Source organism: Anopheles coluzzii, chromosome 3 (assembly GCF_943734685.1).
Source record: "Anopheles coluzzii chromosome 3, AcolN3, whole genome shotgun sequence".
Lineage (NCBI taxonomy): Eukaryota > Metazoa > Arthropoda > Insecta > Diptera > Culicidae > Anopheles > Anopheles coluzzii.
The window spans coordinates 93,273,698-93,294,712 of NC_064671.1; the positions used below are offsets into that span (position 1 = coordinate 93,273,698).

Consider the following 21,015-nt stretch of genomic DNA (forward strand, 5'->3'; position numbering starts at 1 on the left):
AAATGAATAAAAGTGTTTGAGTAAGTGGAAGAAATTAATATACTAATAGAATAAATAGATTAATTTAAATAAATAAAAATATGGAAATTCGTGCTAAACAAAATAATACGAGAAAATAATACAAAATACAGCAAATTTTGACATCAAAGACTAGAGTAGACAGGATGAAAACAGATGGAGGAAATATGTAAAGAGAACAGCAATATTTGAGGCTCATTTGATGACAAACTAGTTACTATATTCTGTAGGGTTAAACGTCTTCATTTGACACTTTCCCCCAATGTGTCTGTTACTCATCTGTTGATCTGTTTGTTGACTGTGAACCATTGCATCCGCATCACACAATGGCTGTGTTTGCTCGCCTTCGACTTGGGGGGTGAATCATACTTTTCCGCCAGAGAAAAATGTACCACCACCAAAATGGAACATGCACACACCCGCAAACGCCCGTTACGAAATTGAGTGATTGGGTCGATGATGGGCACTGAATTTATGGCCACATGCCCGGGAGCCGCAGTAAGAGAATCGCCGCTCGACAGCAAAACGTGCGAACAAGGATGAGTTACACCGGCGAAACGGTTTAATTGGTAAATGCTTGGGTGGAAATGTTTACGAGCACGATCGTGCACGATACCGCCCCGCGTGCGAATAAGAGAACGGAAATTACATTTAAGCACACGCGGCGTGGGGGAAAGTTATGATCGTTGAATTAACCGAATGTCATAGGGTCAGTTGTTTCTTTCACCCCGTCGTGGATGAGGAAACGCTTCCATTGCCCGCATTTCGAGTCCTTGACGGTGAGCGAAACCGTTCAACCGAATCTGGGTAATGTAATGGATAATCATCCCCCCCCCTTTTCCGGACGGTTAAATTGTTTAGCTCGTGCAGTGCGCGTTTTGCCACATAAACCCACGCGATCACGGCCGATGGATTGATCGTTCCAAGTGAAAAATGCATATTAATGTGAGGTGATTTTTCTTCCGCTGTTTCGAGTCCACCGCTACCGTTTTTTGTGGACTGTGGGCATGTGGGAGGACCGGTTGAAGATGGGTTACTCACCGGTGACCAGGAACTGGGGAGAAAGCACCCGTACCAGAAGCACTTCATCCCTACGACCGTACGAACGCTTTGGGGCGAAGCGTTTTCTCCTGCGGCAACTATTTTTGGCAGATGAGACCGGAGATATATTTTTAGTGAAGCTCCAATCTTTTCGAGAACCCACCGCTTGGGAGATTTTACGAACGCGCGCTGAGCGTGAAATGAGTCGTTTTGTAGGCCGGAGCGTCGACCAACAGATTTGAAAAGTGTGCTATGTTTACCTGTGACCGGTGAATTGGCATGCCGGGTTGTTATGCTTTTGGGTTAACGGTTAGCACTTGTTTTGTGATCATTTTAAAATGTTGAGAAACAAACACCTAGAGAAAAAGGAAGGTTTTGTATTATGATCACGTTTTATCGATTCTAATGCTCCTAACGACACGCAGACTAGACTAACAGTAGATGCGCGGACCTGGTCCATTCCAATTGACGCTCTAAAATAGAACATTTTCCAGCCAAAAGAAGGAAAACAAAGCCGCCTGGCTAGTGGTAACAAACCCAAAACCAATACCACCCGCGTTCCGGACGGTCGTTTTCCTCCCCAAAAAAGCGATCAAAAGTGTCGATTACTTGTCTGAGAGAATGGAAAGCATGGGCAAGATGTATGCGTCGAACTCCCCTGTGACCTCCGCGTATCCGTTGCGTTTTAAAAAGCCAACCCAAAAGTGTTTACCGTGTTTAGGAGTTGTAAAGGTGTTCTTGTTTTTAAGCAGCGCCATTCCATCTTTCTCTTTTCTTCTTATTGCTCGCAGCATCTCTCTCTCTCTCTCGTTCACTCATTTCCCATCTCTCGAACGACTGCGAATGTAGTGTGCACACTAAAAATAGCTCTGCACACGAAAAATTTTTGCTCTAAAGGTGTACCAAATTCTTCTATTCCGTGGATTTGCGTCCCTTTTTTCTCCCACAGCGTGTTTTTTGTGTGCTTCCGAGGTGTTTTTCTGCCCTGCCTTCCCTAGCTCGGCCGTCCCACAAATGCGATCTGCCTGCGTTGGAACGCGAAAGAGCGAACGGGATGATTAAGCCCCGCGAGTGTGAGGTGTTTGAGTCAAGTAAAGAGGCTGTGGAAAACATTCCTCATTTTTATAAGTGTGATTCATACGACTCTGGGCTGGGTGATGAGTGGCGTTGGTGGGTCATAATTTTCTCGCCCAGTACCAGGTACGCTTTCCAATTTAGTGCTGATGCACTATGGGAGAGTGTGAGAAAGGTAGTACGGGCACATGGGGGCACTTAGGTATGCTTGGGCGTACGTTTGCTGCCTAGCTGAAGCTGATCGGGAACGGGAAAGAAACTACAGCGTGCCGGGAGGAACACTTACACTCCCACTCACAAGACGAGCACGAGGTTTTCCTAAGGGTGCGTGACTTTTGCCTTTCTTGCTCGCTCTCTCTCACTCTTTTTCACCCGGCGCCCCTCTCTAATCCCGATAGCATCACCCCGTTTTAGGAGGCAGGATTGATTTTTGCCAGGATCGCGAAACGTCAGCGACAGTTAAGGCACGCCGCGTGTCATCTTTGACCTCGCTCGCTCGTATGGACGATTTTTCTTGTGCCGCATCCTCCCGTGCGAAGATAATTGATGAGGCACGGCATCGGTTCGCCGGGCAGAAGAGTAATTACTTCGCCCGATGCCCGATGACAGAGGATGAAGATATCGCGACCCGTGGCGAAGGGAAACATTGGCGCGATGGAATATCGATTATGTTACTTTGTTGAACAGAATGTGCATGGACCCCCCCCCCCCCTCCCGAAAAAAAGGAAGGAAGAAGTCGACCATAATTAACATTCCATCGTATGCACTCGAGAGGCAAATGTCAAGCGGTGTAGAAGACGGTTCAGTTTGTAAAAATGCAATGGATTTCTTTTTGTCGTTTTGGGGGTTTATTTTTGGAGCTCTCAGTCTAGTTCTTTTTTTAATTCTGTTATTTTAATTAGAAACAAATTCAAGCAAATTGTATCTCTTGCTGATGATTCTAACAAACATCCTAACAGAGAACATCTAAGACTCTTAAAAGGCGCATAAATAATACTGACTTTTAACCTGCCTCTATCTTTGCAGTGATCAACACCTCTGGCGGTATAAGAATTTGATTATTTATGATATTTTTTTCAAGAGCTCTTGGTGCTTGATTCTCTTTCCAATTGAAGTATCGCACATCCGCCGCTATAGGAAGTAGTAAAACATCTTTTCATTTTCATCTGGTTTCAGGGACCGAAGAGGACGATCGGCACAAACATCGCTCGTGATGATGTTAAAAATATGTGATTTATGCCGTTCATCACGGGCAGCTCGCGTCGCAGAGACAGGGGGCAGATCGGAGATTGAGATCAAACAGTTGTCATCCTCGTCATCGGGCCATCTTGTGGCGTTGAGTCATCGACTACTACTACAGCAGCAGCAGCAACAGGTACCGAAACGCTCAGCCTAGATCTCGAGGGAAGGGAGAGGAACACCTCGCCGAACGGTCAGAGGTACAGGCAGAAAAGCGAGATAGAGTGACGTGTGTTTTTTCACTGGTGATGAGTGGATCAGCGGTACCATTTTCCATTTCAGTTTTCCCACTGTGCAACTGTGGATTGCAGCGTGTGGAACTCGAACCCAGGCCTCCTCCGCAGCTTCAGCCCGCAGGACGGTGGGATGCCTTTGCTGACCGGCCCAATTGGTCGGAAAGGGACTACCATAGCAAGCGTGAGTCCGAGCGGTACCACTGGCCCACACCACACATAGCTGAGCTGTTTTCGCACACCGGCGGCTTGGTGTTGGTGCGCCTGGTCGAGTTTTGCTACCGAATAAAGTAGTAGCGTGCCGTGTGCATCCTGATACATAGACTACCGAGTGCACGGCACCATAGTCAATCATTCGAATACACGGTTAGTAGTTGGCGAGTACTCTCAGGCTCACCTCAGGAGTGTGTTGCTGTTTGCTTGCGTTTGTCCAGGGCTTGCTTTGGTGCTGCTGGGGAGCATCTTGATCAAGACATCTTGATCGAGTAGGAACTTGAAAATTGAGCCTTAAAAGAAGCGATCAGTGTTTGAGTTTGTGTAAAAAAAGGTTGGGAACAAGCGTTCCAGAGGCGATAGTGAACTTATTTCATAGTGATCTGCTTTTAAAAAAGGGACTTAAGGCAACTGACTGTGTCTGTAAAGTGATCTCTCTTCCAAGAGAGCAGGAAAAATAGTGTGAAACACCACCGAACTTTTGCGATCGTACCAAACCGTTGTGATCTGTGCATTATCCTTGAACATAGTGTGCGATCAGTGTGAGAAACATAAAAGAGAAAAATGAACAGTACAACAGTGCCGTGTGGAATGGCTGTGATGCAACGGCCTTCTGTTTGCTCTAGTTTCCATCCTCAATCGCAACCCGCTCCAAAAATGCCAGATTTCTCTCGATCCCTGTTCCATCCCACACCACCATGCTCTCCTTTGCTCTTGGTGGACTTCTGGTGGCGTGCGAGCGAGTGTGTCCGTGTGTACGTGTGTCTATTAATAAATGTGTGAAATGTGGGAAACAGCTCTAGCGACTGGTTGTGTGAAAATTTTGTGTTAAAATGATGCTGATGAACATGATTTGTGTGTGATGGCGGTTGTTGTTGATGAAGACATAACGCACGGTGCCGTTAAGGTCACACGGGCAGTCAGCGTGAAAGGACTACGCATCAGCTCAACTGCTCTTGGGATTAGCGAAGAAGATGATGTGGAAGGTTCTGGTTGGTCTATGGCGAGACATTACACTTTTTGGGCGGTGTCTTTGTTGGATAATGTTGGACCTACATTCTTAAGGGCATTTCAAAAGGGTAACACCGAGCAAGAACTGCACACGCGTTCCATTGCATGTGTCGTTTTGGCACGGTGACAATCTCAAATCTGTCACTCTGCTTTGTGGACAGCATGAGATTCCACGAGATTCCTAGCAAACCGAACAGAGACCGATGTACCGGGCTATAACATAATTAGAGAAACGTTGAAAATATTCTCCCCCGTCCTTCGTTTTCACAGTTCCACCTCGAAGCTGCAAGCAGTTAGCTGCCTGTTGTGGAATGTTAATGATGAGTCCTGCTCCAACGAACCACGATAGACGGTCATCTTTTCGGCTGACACTCAATTAATTGTGACAGACGGTGATCAAGAGATGGGGATATTTGAGACCCGTGGATCCATGGTTGAGGAAAGAGACCGTATCATATTCTGTCAGCGATCATCACGAGCGATCTAGGTTATTCGCTGTCAGAAATGCACGAGTTCAACGAGTCACGAGTCTGCATGCTGGGTGGACTTTGTCGCTCGCTCGTTGGCCAACACCAATGGGGCATGCCGGTGGTGGCCACCCACGCATCACATGTTGTTGGAATTTGTTGGTACAGTGGGCAAAACGAACGATGGCGAACGAGCGAATAGGAACGGGAAGGGAAATGTTGGCTGTGGTGCAACAACATTTTAATGGTAGGAGAACACAGGGTAAGGTAGCAACTAAGAAGCAAGAAAACACACCATATTTCACAAACGTGGATGCTCTGTCTGTGGATGCTCCATGAACAGGGTAGAATGCAATCATTCAGGATCGTTGGCTTAGTGCCAGCAGCCAAAGCAGCCCCAACCGGGAATAGGGCAGCGCTACAAAAGAGCAGAGTTGAACCCCTACGCAGAATTTATTAATATATACACACAGCCACACACATAAAAATCCTCACACACACACACACACACAGCTGTAGAAAATTTTCATCTTCGGTCTCCTCGCAGGGATGGGGGAAATCCCACCACAGCAGGTGTTTTTTTCCGATCGTACGCGGCCGTGTGCAGTTGGTGTGCGCCTCGGTCAAGAAACATTAGCTTGATATGCCCTGTTGCGTAGCAGCAACCGATGAAAGGTTGTTTTTTGTTTACTTTTATCTTACAGGGATGGTGGTTTTTTTTTCACACACAGCAAGAGAATCCTGCGGAAGGGGAGAGGCGAAACACGCGCGTGTACTGCTCTCGTGATGTTTCGGTGCACGAGAGAACCTGCGGTGGTATTTATATACCTGCGTCGTTTCTTCCCAAAACGCAACGCAAACGGTGCGTGATGTCGCGTGACACTTGATTTGGTGACGTTTGACGTTGGAATTACCTTGAAGAAGAACTCGGGATATTCATAATTTGAAAATCTACTTCGAGGAAGTCATCCAACAGATGGGGCTTTGAGATAGATTGTATAACAGTATAACCTTTTTTTATAATCGGAAGATCGCAATATCAGGTTGATCCTGATGTCTCTGATGTCTCTACATCAACACAAAAATGTACATACCAATCAATTATGAATTGCTTGCCTTATCACCCAAGGTATAACATTGCATCACGTTGAGATGCACTAACGAAGTACACTCCGATCACTGGCACGATCACTACACGACGGCCCACTGCGTTATCTAATCCCGAAGTAAAGCCGATACCGGTGCGCGCCTGGCACTACTGCGATCGATCGTTGTGGATTAGGCACTGCAGACTGTCAGTCGTTCATACGCACGGTGCACTGTCGGTTGCAATGTGAAGAGCGAACACATTTCGAAGCGCAGTCATTCGGTCGTTGATCCTTTTGTAGCGCCCCTTTTTTTGCAAGAGAGTGTTCGGAAATTCGGATCTCCTAATTGCTTATAGCTCGTGGGAATATCAAGTGAACGGGGCAGAAAAGTGCAATTTAACGTGAGGGTGTGTGTTTGTAGGCTTTGATAATCTTAAGGTTTTATACTCACACTCAACTACATACGGTTTAGATCGCATAGTCGGTGATTTAAGGACGATAACGAAAAGGAACAGTGCTACTAGGCTCTCAGTGTGCTTCCGAGCTGCGATTTAAGCGTGCGTGCGCTCGTGTGTGTTTGTGTGCTACACTTGCGAAACCCTTCCTCTTTTTACATAAGCAATATTCGTTTCGATCGTTTCGTGCTCGCCCCAAAAGGTCATCGAAGCAGCAACAAGTCGCGCCACGCGCTAGTGCAACAGGTCATCCCGTACAAGGCTCAGGGCACCCGAAAACCCCCCCCTTTCTCGAATTCTCGAAACCGCGCCTCTTCGTTTACGTCGTCTCCAGCGTACTAAAGCCCCTCCAGAGCCACCATGCCTTTCAAGCCAGCTGATAACCCCAAGTGCCCCAAGTGCGGCAAGTCGGTGTACGCCGCCGAGGAGCGTGTCGCCGGAGGAAACAAATGGCACAAGCAGTGCTTCAAGTGCGGTAAGTAACTACTAAGAAAACACTCACACACACATACCTCCGCGTAGACACATGCCCGCAAGGGAACATTGCAATGTTGCAGCAGTAGCGGGGGTTTGGCAACGGTCCCGGCGATAGGGGCGAAACGGGTCTGAAACGCATCCGCCTGCGTTTGCTGCCGGTTTTGTTGACACAAACCCCGCGCCAAGTGTCGTTGACGTACCGCGGGTACGGGTGGCACCAAAATAGAACATCGCATGCAAAACGTAGGCGAGCGTGGAGCAACGACGACGGGGTAGGGTTGTTTAGGGCGGCTGGTTTGGATGTTCGTTTTGGCTGCTGGGCTGCGTAACTTTGCAGCTTCCCTCGCGCCCAGTGGAGGGTTGATCTATTTAATTTCTTGCTTTTTTTTCTCTTGCCTGTTGTTGTGTGCATTGAAAAACATGTCGATCAGGTTGACGCAGACGTGGGATGATGTTGATGAAAAGTTTCAGAAACTTTTCAAGTGTGTAGGACATTGGAGGGATGAAATGTTTCAGATCTAGTAGACGATCGTATCATAAGCTAAGTAGCCAGCAAGATGAATATGAAATGTACACAAATAGAGCTACGTTATCATTGACAGCTTTTTGGATTCATTTATATGTTACCAATACAAATCTCTTGGATTTAAGAATCAAGAGAGATACATTAAAACCATTTTTGTAGATTCCATCCAATGTTTCTTTTGGGAATATCCGCTTGGCAACAACTTAATTTTTGTAAAATGTTTTAGGGTTATGTACTTGTTTCGGGAATAACTGCTATACTACAGGGCAATAACATAATCATGCGATGTTTTTGGTTAAATAATTGACCAATCAACACGTACGTGATTTTGATTTATACAATAAATGTTTAACTCACAAAATCGTAACTTAAATCAACGCAGTAATTACATCTCTTGCACTCCAGTAACCCCAGTAGTATCTTACGACTACCGATTTCCCTTCTACCATTTCCCTTCCTCTAGCAAACCGTCTCCCAAACCTTCTTTATGTTATTCTTGGCCGATGATTTGACCAACATTTGGCAGACTGCCCATGCCGACCGTTGCCCCGGTCTGCGAAGCACTTGCACGAAGTGTCTCGCAGCAAAGCAAAGGGGCGGCCGGATCGGTCGGTATTTCCCCGCCATCCCACCTACCCCAGCACAGCTGCTGCAACGGTTGTGAGGAGCCACACCATCTGACCCCATTCGTGGCCGAAAAAACTATTCGGCATGTTTGCACGTAGCGGTGCGGCTTTTGCACTTCTTTGTCCGCTGTCGTGGTGCAACCCGCCCGAACCGTTGGGGGTGCTTTCGGCGATCGTGCGGGTTTTGGGCGGAGTGGGGTGTCAATCAATAAATTTTTACTGGCGCAGTTGCAATGTCGTCGATGTGTCGAAGGTTTATTTTTAAACAGCACTCACTTTACAGTATCCACCGAATAACATGTACGCGTGTGTTTTTTCTTCCTTTCTTTCTTCTGCTTCTTTGCTCTCTTTTTTGGCGCTCATCGCTTCGAACCGGTCAATCGCAAACAGGAATGTGCGGCAAGATGCTCGACTCCACAAACTGTGCAGAGCACGAAAACGAGCTGTACTGCAAGAACTGCCACGGCCGCAAGTACGGACCGAAGGGCTACGGTTTCGGTGGAGGCGCCGGCTGCCTCTCGATGGACACTGGCGCCCAGTTTCAGGGCGAGGGGTAAGTTTCGCTATGATAGAACGGCCATTTCACACAGACACTGTGTGCAGTATGCAGAGTAAAAAAAAAGAACCACAAATACACAGCAATCGGAGGAAGAGGATCCGATCGAAACCGATCAGTTGATCCATATAGCACGTAATTAGCCTACCGTAAATTCTTCTCCGATCCTCTCTCGCGGCCACTTTAGCTTTTGCCCCGCCCCGGTCGTCTTTAGTAGTGCGAGAAAGCTGATGTATGATATAATTGTCGTCGGGTAGTTTTATTGCAAACACCACCACCACCACCGGTCATATGATTGAATTCGCTGCGTTTAGCTCTCGTTGGGCCTTTCCTTAGTCCTGATACAAGTAGGGGAGGATGTTAGACTTTGAAATTTGAAGACACAAGATGTCACAGTTGATTTGTTGCTCTACTATAAAGCAATGAAGTAATCTCATCAACGAATATATTTCGATGTTTTACCATACAGAAATATGTACCTATTCCTGTACAAAATCTAGCAACTTGTGTATATTTGGATACGATATTGAAGCTTTCTGGTTTACGCAAAGGCACACAACTAATTGAACGTCAATGCAGCATGAATGCGACATGGAACGAATGTGTTTTGTAAAATATCGAAATATGTTACACACTGTCCAACCATCCAAGCATCATCTTGTGCCATTGTTCCCATCTGTTTGTCATTCACCTCCATTTCCGTCCCTTTGATAATTGCAACTAGTTTGTCTGATTAGGGAATGGGGAAGAAAAACACTAAATAATATGATAAGCATATACACCTTGCGACGAATGAAGAACATGCATGCTGATTTCCACTTTTTTCTGTTATTTTTTTTTCTTACATTTTCATGCAAAAACCAAACCAAAAATCTGAACACACCAACAACAACAACTACTACTATTACTACTACTACCACTACCGCTACCAACCTTCACTATATATCCACCGCCACCATCACAATTGTTTCAATGTTACGATTATGCTGCACACGATACGCAAACCTTTGACTTTCGCCGATTGTTGTTTCGTTTTTTTTGGTACGTGTTGGAACGTTGCAGCAAGTAAATGCTCGTGCCACGTGTTCTAGCATCACAAACCCGTTCATTTAAGTAAGAGTCCCCCCTGCGAAATAGCGCGAAGAAGCTTGCACCGTGCAGAAACCAAAAACCCAACAACATCTCCATTTGTTTTTGCCAAACGACACGTCGGTCGAGCTCCCCGTCTATTGAGGGAAGTGTGGAAGCGATGAAATTACTTATCACCACCATCAACACCACCATCTAAGTATTGAGTAAATGATGATACAAGGTCAGAAAAGTATTGTTAGGAGATGTAGGAGATTAAACAGAATAAGCAAACCAAAACCAAATCCAACACCATACACGAAGTCATCCAATCAGGAATATTAGCCAACAACGACAAAAGAAAAACTACTCTTTCACTATCACTACTATCACTATTGGACACTATTCACTAAATGCCAGGTTTACACGATCGCACCCTTAAACACTGTTTCGATTTGTCCGTTTTTGTTGTGTTAGATTTTAGAAGCGTTCCGTACGAAAAACGCGTTTGTTTCGCGATCTTTGCGGGGTTCGCTTCCATCAGAGCCGGACGGCGAACCTCTGCAAGTCATTTGGATCCGAGTGTTCTCATGTGTTCCCATTTATTTAATTGTTATTAAAATCAAAACCGAAAAGAAAAATGGCTTTGTGATGTAAGCAAACTAAGGCAAATGTGTGTGTTTGTATGTGTTTGAGTGCTTCTTCTTTATCTTCGTTACCGAGATTTTCCCACTGTTTTTGTGTTTGTGATTGTTTCCATTTTCGCTGTGGAAGTGCAGGAGCGTCGCAGACGCAGTACAGACCACCCATAGAGCTAGGCAGGACAGTGTTCGCTAGTGTTTCACGTTTGTTTAGTAGCCGGCCTGTTGCAAACCGTTCCCTGCCGTAGGTTTCATTCCCATGCGCAGTGGAGCGTTTGTTGTTTGTCGATTGATCAGTTTTGTATCGAACCGTTGATTGGATTGGAGTTATTTGGCAAATAAATCGTACACGTAATCTGTGACTAGTTGATATCGCTTCTTTCTCGCGTTTCTCGTGTTTTTCCGTGCGAGATGACACTACGTACAAGAAGCATAGCTTAGATAGCATTGATAAAAACCATCGAGCCAGCAAGAATGTGCATGAGAACTGCATAGCAAACATCACCGTCACCAACTCACCATGATTTGCCTTCCTGGCTGTGATGTAGCATACGCCCCGAACAAGCTTCAGACTTTGCAGACATCTGTAAGGGTCGTAAAGTGAAGCTCATTACTGCACTTACTCTACACGCACACCTACTCACAAAAATACACCAGCATACGCACACATAAGCACCGAGAACACACAAAAGATCGCTCGACTAAGTATTGCTCTCACCGAGCTACTAAATTGACACTAGCAGCGTGACAGGTTAAATGTCAAAATTAGGAGCAACCTGCCAAGAGAGCGCACACTGTCTTCTGAGCTCATGTCACATCACATCACAACAGAAACTAAAGAGCCCATGATAGCCCACCCTAGCCCACCGGCGCCCAAACAGCACCCATCCCAGTGCCTCGTGTCGTTGTTCCCCCATATGTGTTTTTTTGTTTCCTCCAATCGATGTACAAAGATCCACTTTGTGACGTCTTGCGCCCTTCTGTGTCCGTTTGCGTGCGTGTGCGTGTGCCATTTGTGTATGCGTGCTCTGGGATGAACATGGCGCGTGTCCTCTGTGTAAAATGTGTCGTTTCATCGTCATCAAAAACGAAGCGGATACCGACATCGACATCGGCTTTGTGGCTGTGAAATGCCGTACGAAGCGTCAAGCGTCTGGCAAGATGAGCGCCAAACGAGCTCCACATGACAGCTCTCGGTGTCGGTGTTAGTCGTCATCTAGCATCAAACCCACACAAACATCCAGAAACATCCGGAGACATACGCTCAGCCTGGAGGCTGGTGTTTACATATATATGTGTGTGTTTGTGTGCACCACCAATAATTGTAAAACTCAATCATGGAGCAAACATGGCGTGTGTGTGTGTGTTTCCATTCTTCGGCGTGTTACTGTTATACTGTTATACATGTTCCCGTCCATGATCTGGCCCATGCTCGGTGAGATATTCGTGTACGTTTTGTTCGTTTGACGTTTGTTCTGTTTGTTTTTGTTCGTACTGTTGTTGTATTGGGTGTTGTTTTGTTGTTGAATGTTGTTGGCTGTTGTTATCTTTTCCTTTTTCAAATTTTCTATCTCTGTTTTTTGTACATTGCTACCCCCTTCCTGTTTGTAGTTTTCTATTCTCTTCTACTTGTCTTGTTGTTTGCTTTCAAACCAACTTTCGTTGTAACATTTGTGTTTTGTGTTTACACAACACCAGTTGTCTTTTGTTTTTCTATCACTTGTGATAACACTCTTCTTTCACACCTTATACGTTGTGTGTGTGTTATATTGTGTATAACTTTTCTTCGTTTTCCCCGTTACCCCACAGCTAGACTTAACAAGTACGCTTTTTGACTTGGCAATGCTACGCCTTCATTTGCTCATCCTCATCTCGTACCTGTACTAAATGTGTGTGTATATTGGACGAAAGAAGTAGACGCTTTCTAAACTATCCTTTCTGTTACTTTCAATCATAGCCCTTTACCCTCCTCTTTTCCTAATGTTTCTAACACAACGTATCAATGGGATAAGGAAAGTGCCCTGGAGCAAATACGAAAACAAAAGCGAAGTAGCGATCGAATTTTACAATCAGTTTTGCTATGATTTGTATCAAACTGACTCCTGAAACTAGTGAGTCTTTTCCAAAACTGCGGCGTTAGAAGAACGAGAACATTCAAGTCACAGGGGACTTTGCCTTGTCCCAGAGTAATCAGTCGTTACCTTAAAACACACTTTAGCAAGGACAAACCTTTATATAAGACTGTATTGTGTTAACCTGAAATTAACATAATGATCGCGATGGGTAAAGAACATTGTCCAAGAAGAGGCAATGCTCTTGGCTTTTCGCCAGAACCCCTTTTAGCAGTAGCATTGAAGAAGAATTCTGCCGGTCTTGACATTCCTAACTACACACAATGAACTGATTTATATGTTTCTCTTACATGATCTCTCTATCTTCTTTCTTCTTTCTTATTCTCTCTCTCTCTCTCTTTTCCATACACATCATCCCCGTACCGTGCATTTGGCCTCTTTTGCACCACACATTTTGTACGATCGTGCCCTTATTACCTTACCTTACCTTTACCTATTGCGACATGTCTGCGTGTGTCTTCGCTTTTTGACTTTTGGAATGATCGTTGATCGTTTCGTACACAAAATTCAAACTTCACACACAACCACCATCACCGTATTTCAAACGAATCTACTACTTTAATCACGCGCAATCCGATCAACCAACCCAAACCCCCCCCTTTATGCCCCACCCATAGCACGAATGGACACTTTGAACCGAAACCAATGTCAAAGGCACCTGAAGGAGAGGGTTGCCCTCGCTGCGGCGGATATGTTTACATGGCCGAGCAGATGTTGGCACGTGGAAGAGTGAGTTGATTACTATTTTAGCACATCCCGGAACGGAGCACTAACACTGGAACATTGGGGCGACTGAAGAATGATCGCCTACTAACCAAACTTTATCGCTTGCTGATTCGGGCTTTTCAGAACCAAGCTAGACTGCTTGTCAGAGCAATGCCCTTTCTTTACCTATCTTACTTTTCTTCTATCTCCCCGAAACCGCTTTCTTTCGTCATCCTGTCACCTTTCGTCTGCGTGTCGCGTGCCACCTGCTTTGCCATCCCTATGACATCCAGGGCTATCATCGGCGCTGCTTCAAATGCTTAGTCTGCAACCGTACGCTTGACTCCACGATCCACTGTGATGGACCGGATAAAGAGATTTACTGTAGAGGTAATGCATGCGTTCTCGCTCGCTCTGGTCTCGACGCACCGAAGAGCTGTAGTATGCCTATAACACCGAACGATGATGTCAGTCGTGTAAATAATAGCAATGCGGTGTTGCTAACTCTCACGTTTCTTACACTAGTTGTCAGTACAAATTCCACACTCTATCTCGCGCTCTATTGGCTCCTCCATCAATCTCGCTCTCACTCGTACTCTCTCTCTCTATCGCTCGCTCGAAGTGGCATTGTGAGCGTGTGTTAAATATCTGTCGTCCTTTCCCATACTACAGGCCTACCATAAGGGATGCTTCAAATGCGGTGAGTGTAAGAAGGGTCTCGATTCTGTAAACTGCTGCGAGGGTCCAGATCGTAACATCTACTGCAAAGGTAACTAGAGCTGATTCCTCCGTGCCCATGCCGGATGAGGTACATTACAGCGAGGTACGATGTAACGTTGTTCTGTCTGTTCTGTGTATCTTTCACGTCGTATCTCTCTATGTCACTCCACTACCAACCATCCGGTGCAGTGTGCTATGGCAAGAAGTATGGTCCGAAGGGCTACGGATACGGCCAAGGAGGTGGAGCGCTGCAGAGCGACACCACCAACATCGAATGGTAAATGTTCGCCCACAACATCCCGTTGACAGATGCTGTCACTCACAGATGTATACACTAAACTGTCACTAACCGTACCGTATTCGTTAGTAGCTGTGTGCAGGTTGAATGTTCCTACCTGTGTTGTTCGTTGTACGTCGTCGGTGGCGTCGCTGTTGGGAGTGTTGACTTAATAATGACAATTCAATTTCAATTTCTTCTCCCTTCCATACGCTGCACTCCACAGGCTGCTACGCCAGTCGGTTTGGTTCCCGTGGTTATGGCCACTCGGGAATCTCTTCGCTTGGCTTAATGAGTGATGCGCGCGATTTGGACTTCAAGAGGTAGTAAAGTAGTAACTGTCCAAACTGTGTAGAATTTGTGTTTCTGTGTCTCTTGGAGGGTTCCCTCTCTCTTTCTCTCTCTCTATTTTCGTCCACCGTTAGTGACATGTTTTGTGTATAGTATCTGGTGTTAGGAGCATCACCTGTGACCATATTGCTAACATCCCGTTTGTTTGCATTTCTCAGTGAGTTTGCCCCGAAACCGTCGGCTGTGGATACGTCGGCCATCAAGGCTTCGCCCGGACAGGGTTGCCCACGGTGCGGCGGTGTCGTGTTTGCCGCCGAGCAGGTCCTCTCGAAGGGTCGCGAGTGGCATCGCAAGTGCTACAAGTGCCGCGACTGCAGCAAAACGCTCGACTCCATCATCGCCTGCGATGGTCCGGATCGGGACGTGTACTGCAAGACCTGCTACGGCAAGAAGTGGGGTCCGCACGGTTATGGATTTGCCTGCGGATCTGGTTTCCTGCAGACTGACTGCATGTCGTAAGTTCCATCCGATAGAGTGAAGATGTTTTTCGTTTGGTAATATATTGTGCTCTTTCCTTTCCAGTGAGGAGCAGCTCGCCTCTCAGAAGCCGATGGTGACGATTGACACGACCGTGATCAAGGCGCCGGAGGGACAGGGTTGCCCACGATGCGGCGGCATGGTGTTCGCCGCCGAGCAGCAGCTGGCCAAGGGAACGATGTGGCACAAGAAGTGCTTCAACTGTAACGAATGTCACCGGCCGCTCGATTCCATGATTGCCTGCGACGGTCCGGACCGCGAGATCCACTGTCGCGCCTGCTACGGCAAGCTGTTCGGCCCGAAGGGTTTCGGTTTCGGCCACACGCCAACGCTTGTCTCCACCGACGCCCAGGCTGCTCCAGTGCAGTAAGTACCAAGCGAGAAAGTGCCGCTGGTTCCTTCATCTATTAACGTGCTGTTTTACGTTCGTCCTCTTCCTTTTGCAGCACCGACGCGAAGCCCGCGAACGGACCGAAGGCGAAGGATGGCAAGGGATGCACCCGGTGCGGCTACGCCGTGTACGAGGCCGAAAAGATGCTGAGCAAAAACCGCATCTGGCACAAGCGATGCTTCAGCTGCTTCGATTGCCACAAATCGCTCGACTCGACGAATCTGAACGATGGTCCGAACGGGGAGATCTACTGCCGGGGCTGCTACGGTCGCAACTACGGTCCGCGAGGCGTTGGCTTCGGCATGGGCGCCGGCGCTCTAACGATGGCCTAAGGCGATAACATGTTTTGCTTGCTAGACTTTCTTTTTTATTATGAAATCCTTACTTTTGATTGTTTTGTAACGATTCGTTGCATACAGAAAACACGCACACACTTAAACACAACAGGCATCATACATCAATCACTGCGACAGTGCGAGCGACTTCCAGCCGATAGATGGCACCACCTGCACTGGGAACGATCGCATAGAAGTAGCATTCCGGATCGTAAAGTCGCTTTCGCTCGAGCAGATTGGTGCACCCAACGCTTTCATTTTGGGGTGTGCATGATGCTAGGATTGTGCATCTTTTTTGTGTCCCATCTCGTCTAACCCAAACTCCTGAAGTGTACTGCAGCTACCCCCCATCCCCCACTTCGGTCTATCGGAAACAAAACGTAACCTTATCGTGTAAGATGTTTTTTTTTGTTCTCCCAACTAGATGTAAGCTTTGCTGCTCGTACAAATTGTTCAAAAGAAATCGTCAAAAATCGCAACATTTTAATCCCAAAGCCCATGCAAACAATTGAGTGTGTGTAATGATTGAATCCATTCATCAGTGAAAACTTCCATTCGGTCTGCGGTGAAGCTTACGGTAGATTATTTAATGCTTTTGGTTTGAAACTTTTTGGACGGAACGACGAACGACCGGGCCTGGAGCAGGCCTGCGATCATTGGCAGGGTAGAAACCATACACACTGAGCACACCGATCATATCTACATTTCAAAGATCACGTTTAGGGCAAGATTGATCATATCAAAGCGACCGAATTACGCGGACACTCACTGTGTGGCGGAGAGATCGACACGTGCGGTATTTACAGTAGCAGAGAAGAGGGAAGGAAAAGGAGTGGCGCGCCTTTCGATAGGGCAAGACATTTGAATATGCTGAATATATGACAGTCAGCTTGCATGTATCACGCCAAACACAGCCACACAGCCTCTAGAGATGCGAAAAATGTGTTTTTAGTTTTTTTTCCGTTTTTTCTAGACCAGTTGCTTGCTAACTGTTGTGAGTGTAAAACAAAACACAAAATGCAAACCAACCATGAAGATGATAGAGGCAGGTAGCAGCAACCGATTTTCCCAACAGTCCTGGCTATGTGAACGCAAATGGCTTCTCTTCCCTCTCGATGTATTAGAAGCATGACTTTTACCACTTAATTCGAAGAGCAATGATGTTTTTTTTTTGTATCGTACACCTAATTATATCACCCTTTATATATTATCATTGTAATCGCTAACGTTTAACTATTACTTTTTGTGAAACAGAAGTAATTTAAAAACAAATTACAACAACAAAAAAAGAGTAAACGCGCAACTGATAAACGCAACGTGCAACTTTATAAGAAAAACGATATTTTTTCAATAAAGGAACGGAAACAGCCGAGCAAAAGTGTATTTTTATACTGTTAATATATAATGAAGAACATGAAATGATTTCAGATGAATGTTAATGACCGAAGTAACGGTTAAAGCACGATAATTTTCAAATACCATAACAAAATCATATGGTCACCCTGTAGGTGGCTGCATCCGTTTGCATGAAAGCTTTCACGAGCGCAGCTAGCTGTCAAGACTGTGGTCAAGCCAGTGTGGCCAGATTATTTTGGCGGTTTTCGGTAGGCGCATCAAAATTTTATCGGTAGTTTTCGGTAGGTTAAAACTCGAAACTTAAAAGTAGTCAAGGCGAAAGAAGTGTTAGGCGGGATGGAAGGGGGTGCTAATGCGGAAAATGAAAATTTCATCTCACGAGAATATGCATCCTTTATTTAGGATATGGATTAGAATTGGTTCAGCGGTTACACAAACGAAGATTTTTCTGAAGTGTTGATCTGAAAATTGGAATTATAAGCCAAAGAAGGACTAAGATGCACATTATTTTTTTGTGGTGACAACCCAAGCGCCACAGATTAAGCTTAAACGACTGAAAAATCAAAATTCTGTGATTTTCGGTAGGTTAAATGAAAAATCGGTAGTTTTAGGAGGCTTATCTGTAAATCGGTAGGCATATGAAAAATCGGTAGGAATACAGATAAAACGGTATTTCTGGTCACTCTGGGTCCAGCCTGTCATTGTAGAGTGTAACGAAAACGTAAACAAACATTCCGCTTGTAGTTGGGTGTTGAATTTGCTAAAAAATGTCGGAAAGAAAAGTTTTAAACGTAAGTTTTTATAATCCTCCACCCTTTCGAGTGCCTTTACAAGCTAACCGATTGTTATGCTGTAGAAATATTACCCGCCGGACTTTGATCCGTCGAAAATCCCGCGGGTGAAGCTGCCAAAGAATCGACAGTACACGGTCCGGCTGATGGCACCGTTCAACATGCGCTGCGTGACCTGCGGAGAGTACATCTACAAAGGGAAAAAGTTTAACGCCCGCAAGGAGGACGTAGAAAACGAAGACTACCTCGGCATTCGGATCTATCGGTTCTACATCAAGTGTACGCGCTGCCTGCAGGAGATCTCGTTCAAGACGGACCCGCGCAACACCGACTACGAGATTGAGGCGGGAGCGACGCGCAACTTTATGGCGCTCAAGCTGGCAGAGGAGCAGGCCCGGCGGGAGGAGGAGGAAGCGCGCGAAGAGGAAGCGACCAATCCGATGAAGCTGCTCGAGAACCGAACGCAACAGTCGAGGAACGAGATTGAGTTGCTGGAATCGCTGGAGGAGCTGCGAGACTTGAACCGCCGCCAACAGGACATCGACTACGACAGTATGCTGCAGCAGTTTGACCGGTCGGAGAGTATACGCGAGCGTGAGGAACGATTGGAGCGCCAGGATGAGGAGTACATCAAGTAAGAGGGAGCCGAACGGGGTATTATTGATTGTTGTTAACGCTTGCTTAACGAAACGATTTCTTTTCCAGATCTATTAAATTTCAAAACAAACCGACCGTAAAGCGAGTAGCGTCGGAAATTATTGTCGAAGAGGTTAAGGAGGAAAAACAGGACGAAGGTACCACGGCTACTACATCGGAAGGCAGTAGGCCGAGCAGCACCTCCACCGTCACCTCAGCGGCAGCCAGCACGAGCGGGCCACCATCGTTTGCCACCAGCAAGGCCCGCAAACTAGACAACTTCAGCATCGGCGTGAAAAAGACAACGCTCAGCAATTTGGTAGTCAAGCGGAAGGAAATGCCACCACCGAAAGCGCCCCCGCCGGTGGCCAGCGTGACAGGGCAGGGCACATCCGCTACACAGCCTACAGCGCCGGAGCCAAAAGTGAGCCAAACCGCAGCAACGGGAAGCAGTGGCATCGGCAGCTTGGGTCTGCTCGGAGCGTACTCAGACAGTGACGAAGGATCGGATGAGAATTGAACAAAGGGCAGTTTTATTGTGACACGGTTTCGAAACAAAGCTTTTATCAGCCCCCTCGTATGCGGCCCGTCCATTGAATACAACGTTGTCGCACGGCATAAGGTAAAATCGTTGTTGCTCTTCATTTGTTATTTAATTTTGCCTTGTAGAAACAATGCCATGATGACACCTGAGGGTAGTTTACATCAGCTTTTCTCTGAGCTAGGTTCACTTTCCTTCGGTTTGGTTTGCTGTTCCGGCAGCAGAACCTGTACGGCTCCTTTGATGAGCTTTGTTTGAGAATCGTTACATCCGTCGTACAAAGTATAACGGACCACAATTTCATTGTTGCAATGCACACACTTAAAGTATGTTGTTAACTCATCCATGAAAGCACAAGAACTATCGACTTCGCGCGCTGGAAACGTTGCACCTTTCGGAATATGCTCGTTGCATTTAAGGCATCGCATGTCAAACGGCACCGCATAACTTGCAAGTTCGAGCGTTAGCGTCATTTGTTCTATAAGATTTTCCTGCAATAGTAACGCATGTTTGCACTGTAAAATTAATCACTATTTAGCTACATTAATTACTCACCGTATACCTAGCTACTTGATCTATTTCAGCCGACTCTTGATCAAACGACATCTCTTAGTAGTTGTACCAAAGATGCAGCTTGCGCTCTGCCTTTTATAGGGCTAGGCGTCAACGTACACAGTGCAACATTGTTATCACACGGCTTATTGTGCTGCCTTTTAAATCCGTATTCATGGAGAAGGGTTGGGAAACAAAAAAAAGGTAAAATCTCATCATCGTTTTTTTTTTAACTTTTCGCACGCTTTTCGATGAGTCAGGCAGGGTGCATACAGAAGCGCATACCGATCATACCCGCGTTAAGGGGTGGCAGGAATTAAATTATTAATTTCTGCTGCATGATTGCTTCCCACTGCCTGTGCGTTGTGCCTGCCAGTTGTGTCGAATTAAAGATGAAGAGCGACGTACAACAAGTCATAACTTTACCACTCTGATGCTGTCGCCCAGCACGGGGCAGCTGATCGTACGAGCGAACTATCCCGAACCCGATGTTGATATGCATGATTTATGCGCCGCTCGGTTTTGGGGGAAAATTGTCTGCATAATGCAGGCCTCAGCATCGGCACATCGGATGGATTGGGGCAAAAGCAAAACAAAAAAGAAGCCGACACATGCATGAAAGCATAAATTGAAATAACCCTTTTGCAACGGGTGCAGCTCACCGGACTGTTGTTAAAATGAGACGAGATGAGGCAACGATTGGCAGGAAAATAGAAAAGAATTCTTGATTTTGCGGTATTTCACTGTAGAACGGAACGCTTCAAAAAGCCATAAGTTATATTCTATATTTATTTATTAGTATTTTTCTTTCGTTTTGCTTTTTAGGTAATTTTATACCCTTCTGACTTGCACAACAACCGTACAACAAGCCATTAATGCAAGATGCACCCGTACGTGGTTAAAGCGACAAAAGGTGAAAAACGGCACGCTTGCTCATTTTATTTATGATTCATGCGGGCTTCCACTCGCTCTTCCTCTCTCTAACAATCCGCACGTGTATGTGTATGTGTGTCGCGTA

The 21,015-nt window shown here is 46.1% G+C and overlaps 3 protein-coding genes across 12 annotated transcripts; 2 read left to right on the forward strand and 1 right to left on the reverse strand.

Moving 5' to 3' along the window:
- The first annotated feature begins 3,728 nt into the window (after nucleotides 1-3,728).
- Nucleotides 3,729-17,499, forward strand: LOC120954977 (muscle LIM protein 1). 10 transcript variants are annotated; one of them, XM_040375371.2, is made up of 9 exons: nucleotides 3,729-3,971; nucleotides 7,042-7,314; nucleotides 8,859-9,021; nucleotides 13,483-13,594; nucleotides 13,864-13,960; nucleotides 14,794-14,890; nucleotides 15,077-15,373; nucleotides 15,441-15,761; nucleotides 15,842-17,499. In XM_040375371.2, exons 2-9 carry the CDS (start codon nucleotides 7,200-7,202, stop codon nucleotides 16,116-16,118), a joined length of 1,479 nt encoding a protein of 492 aa, XP_040231305.1. In that variant the 5' UTR covers nucleotides 3,729-3,971; nucleotides 7,042-7,199; the 3' UTR covers nucleotides 16,119-17,499. The 10 variants fall into 10 exon arrangements, with proteins under 10 accessions (XP_040231305.1, XP_040231311.1, XP_040231304.1 ...); XM_040375370.2 differs by having other exon boundaries at nucleotides 3,924-4,009; XM_040375376.2 differs by lacking the exons at nucleotides 13,864-13,960; nucleotides 14,794-14,890 and adding exons at nucleotides 14,243-14,339; nucleotides 14,480-14,567 and having other exon boundaries at nucleotides 3,924-4,009.
- A 662-nt stretch (nucleotides 17,500-18,161) lies between these two features.
- On the forward strand, nucleotides 18,162-19,436 carry LOC120954979 (splicing factor YJU2). Its single transcript, XM_040375381.2, has 3 exons — nucleotides 18,162-18,268; nucleotides 18,334-18,902; nucleotides 18,974-19,436. Exons 1-3 carry the CDS (start codon nucleotides 18,245-18,247, stop codon nucleotides 19,422-19,424), a joined length of 1,044 nt encoding a protein of 347 aa, XP_040231315.2. The 5' UTR covers nucleotides 18,162-18,244; the 3' UTR covers nucleotides 19,425-19,436.
- LOC120954980 (uncharacterized) lies at nucleotides 19,415-20,101 on the reverse strand. The gene is made up of 2 exons (XM_040375382.2): nucleotides 20,001-20,101; nucleotides 19,415-19,936 (listed from the first exon to the last, which is right to left on the reverse strand). Exons 1-2 carry the CDS (start codon nucleotides 20,049-20,051, stop codon nucleotides 19,610-19,612), a joined length of 378 nt encoding a protein of 125 aa, XP_040231316.1. The 5' UTR covers nucleotides 20,052-20,101; the 3' UTR covers nucleotides 19,415-19,609.
- Nucleotides 20,102-21,015: the final 914 nt, after the last annotated feature.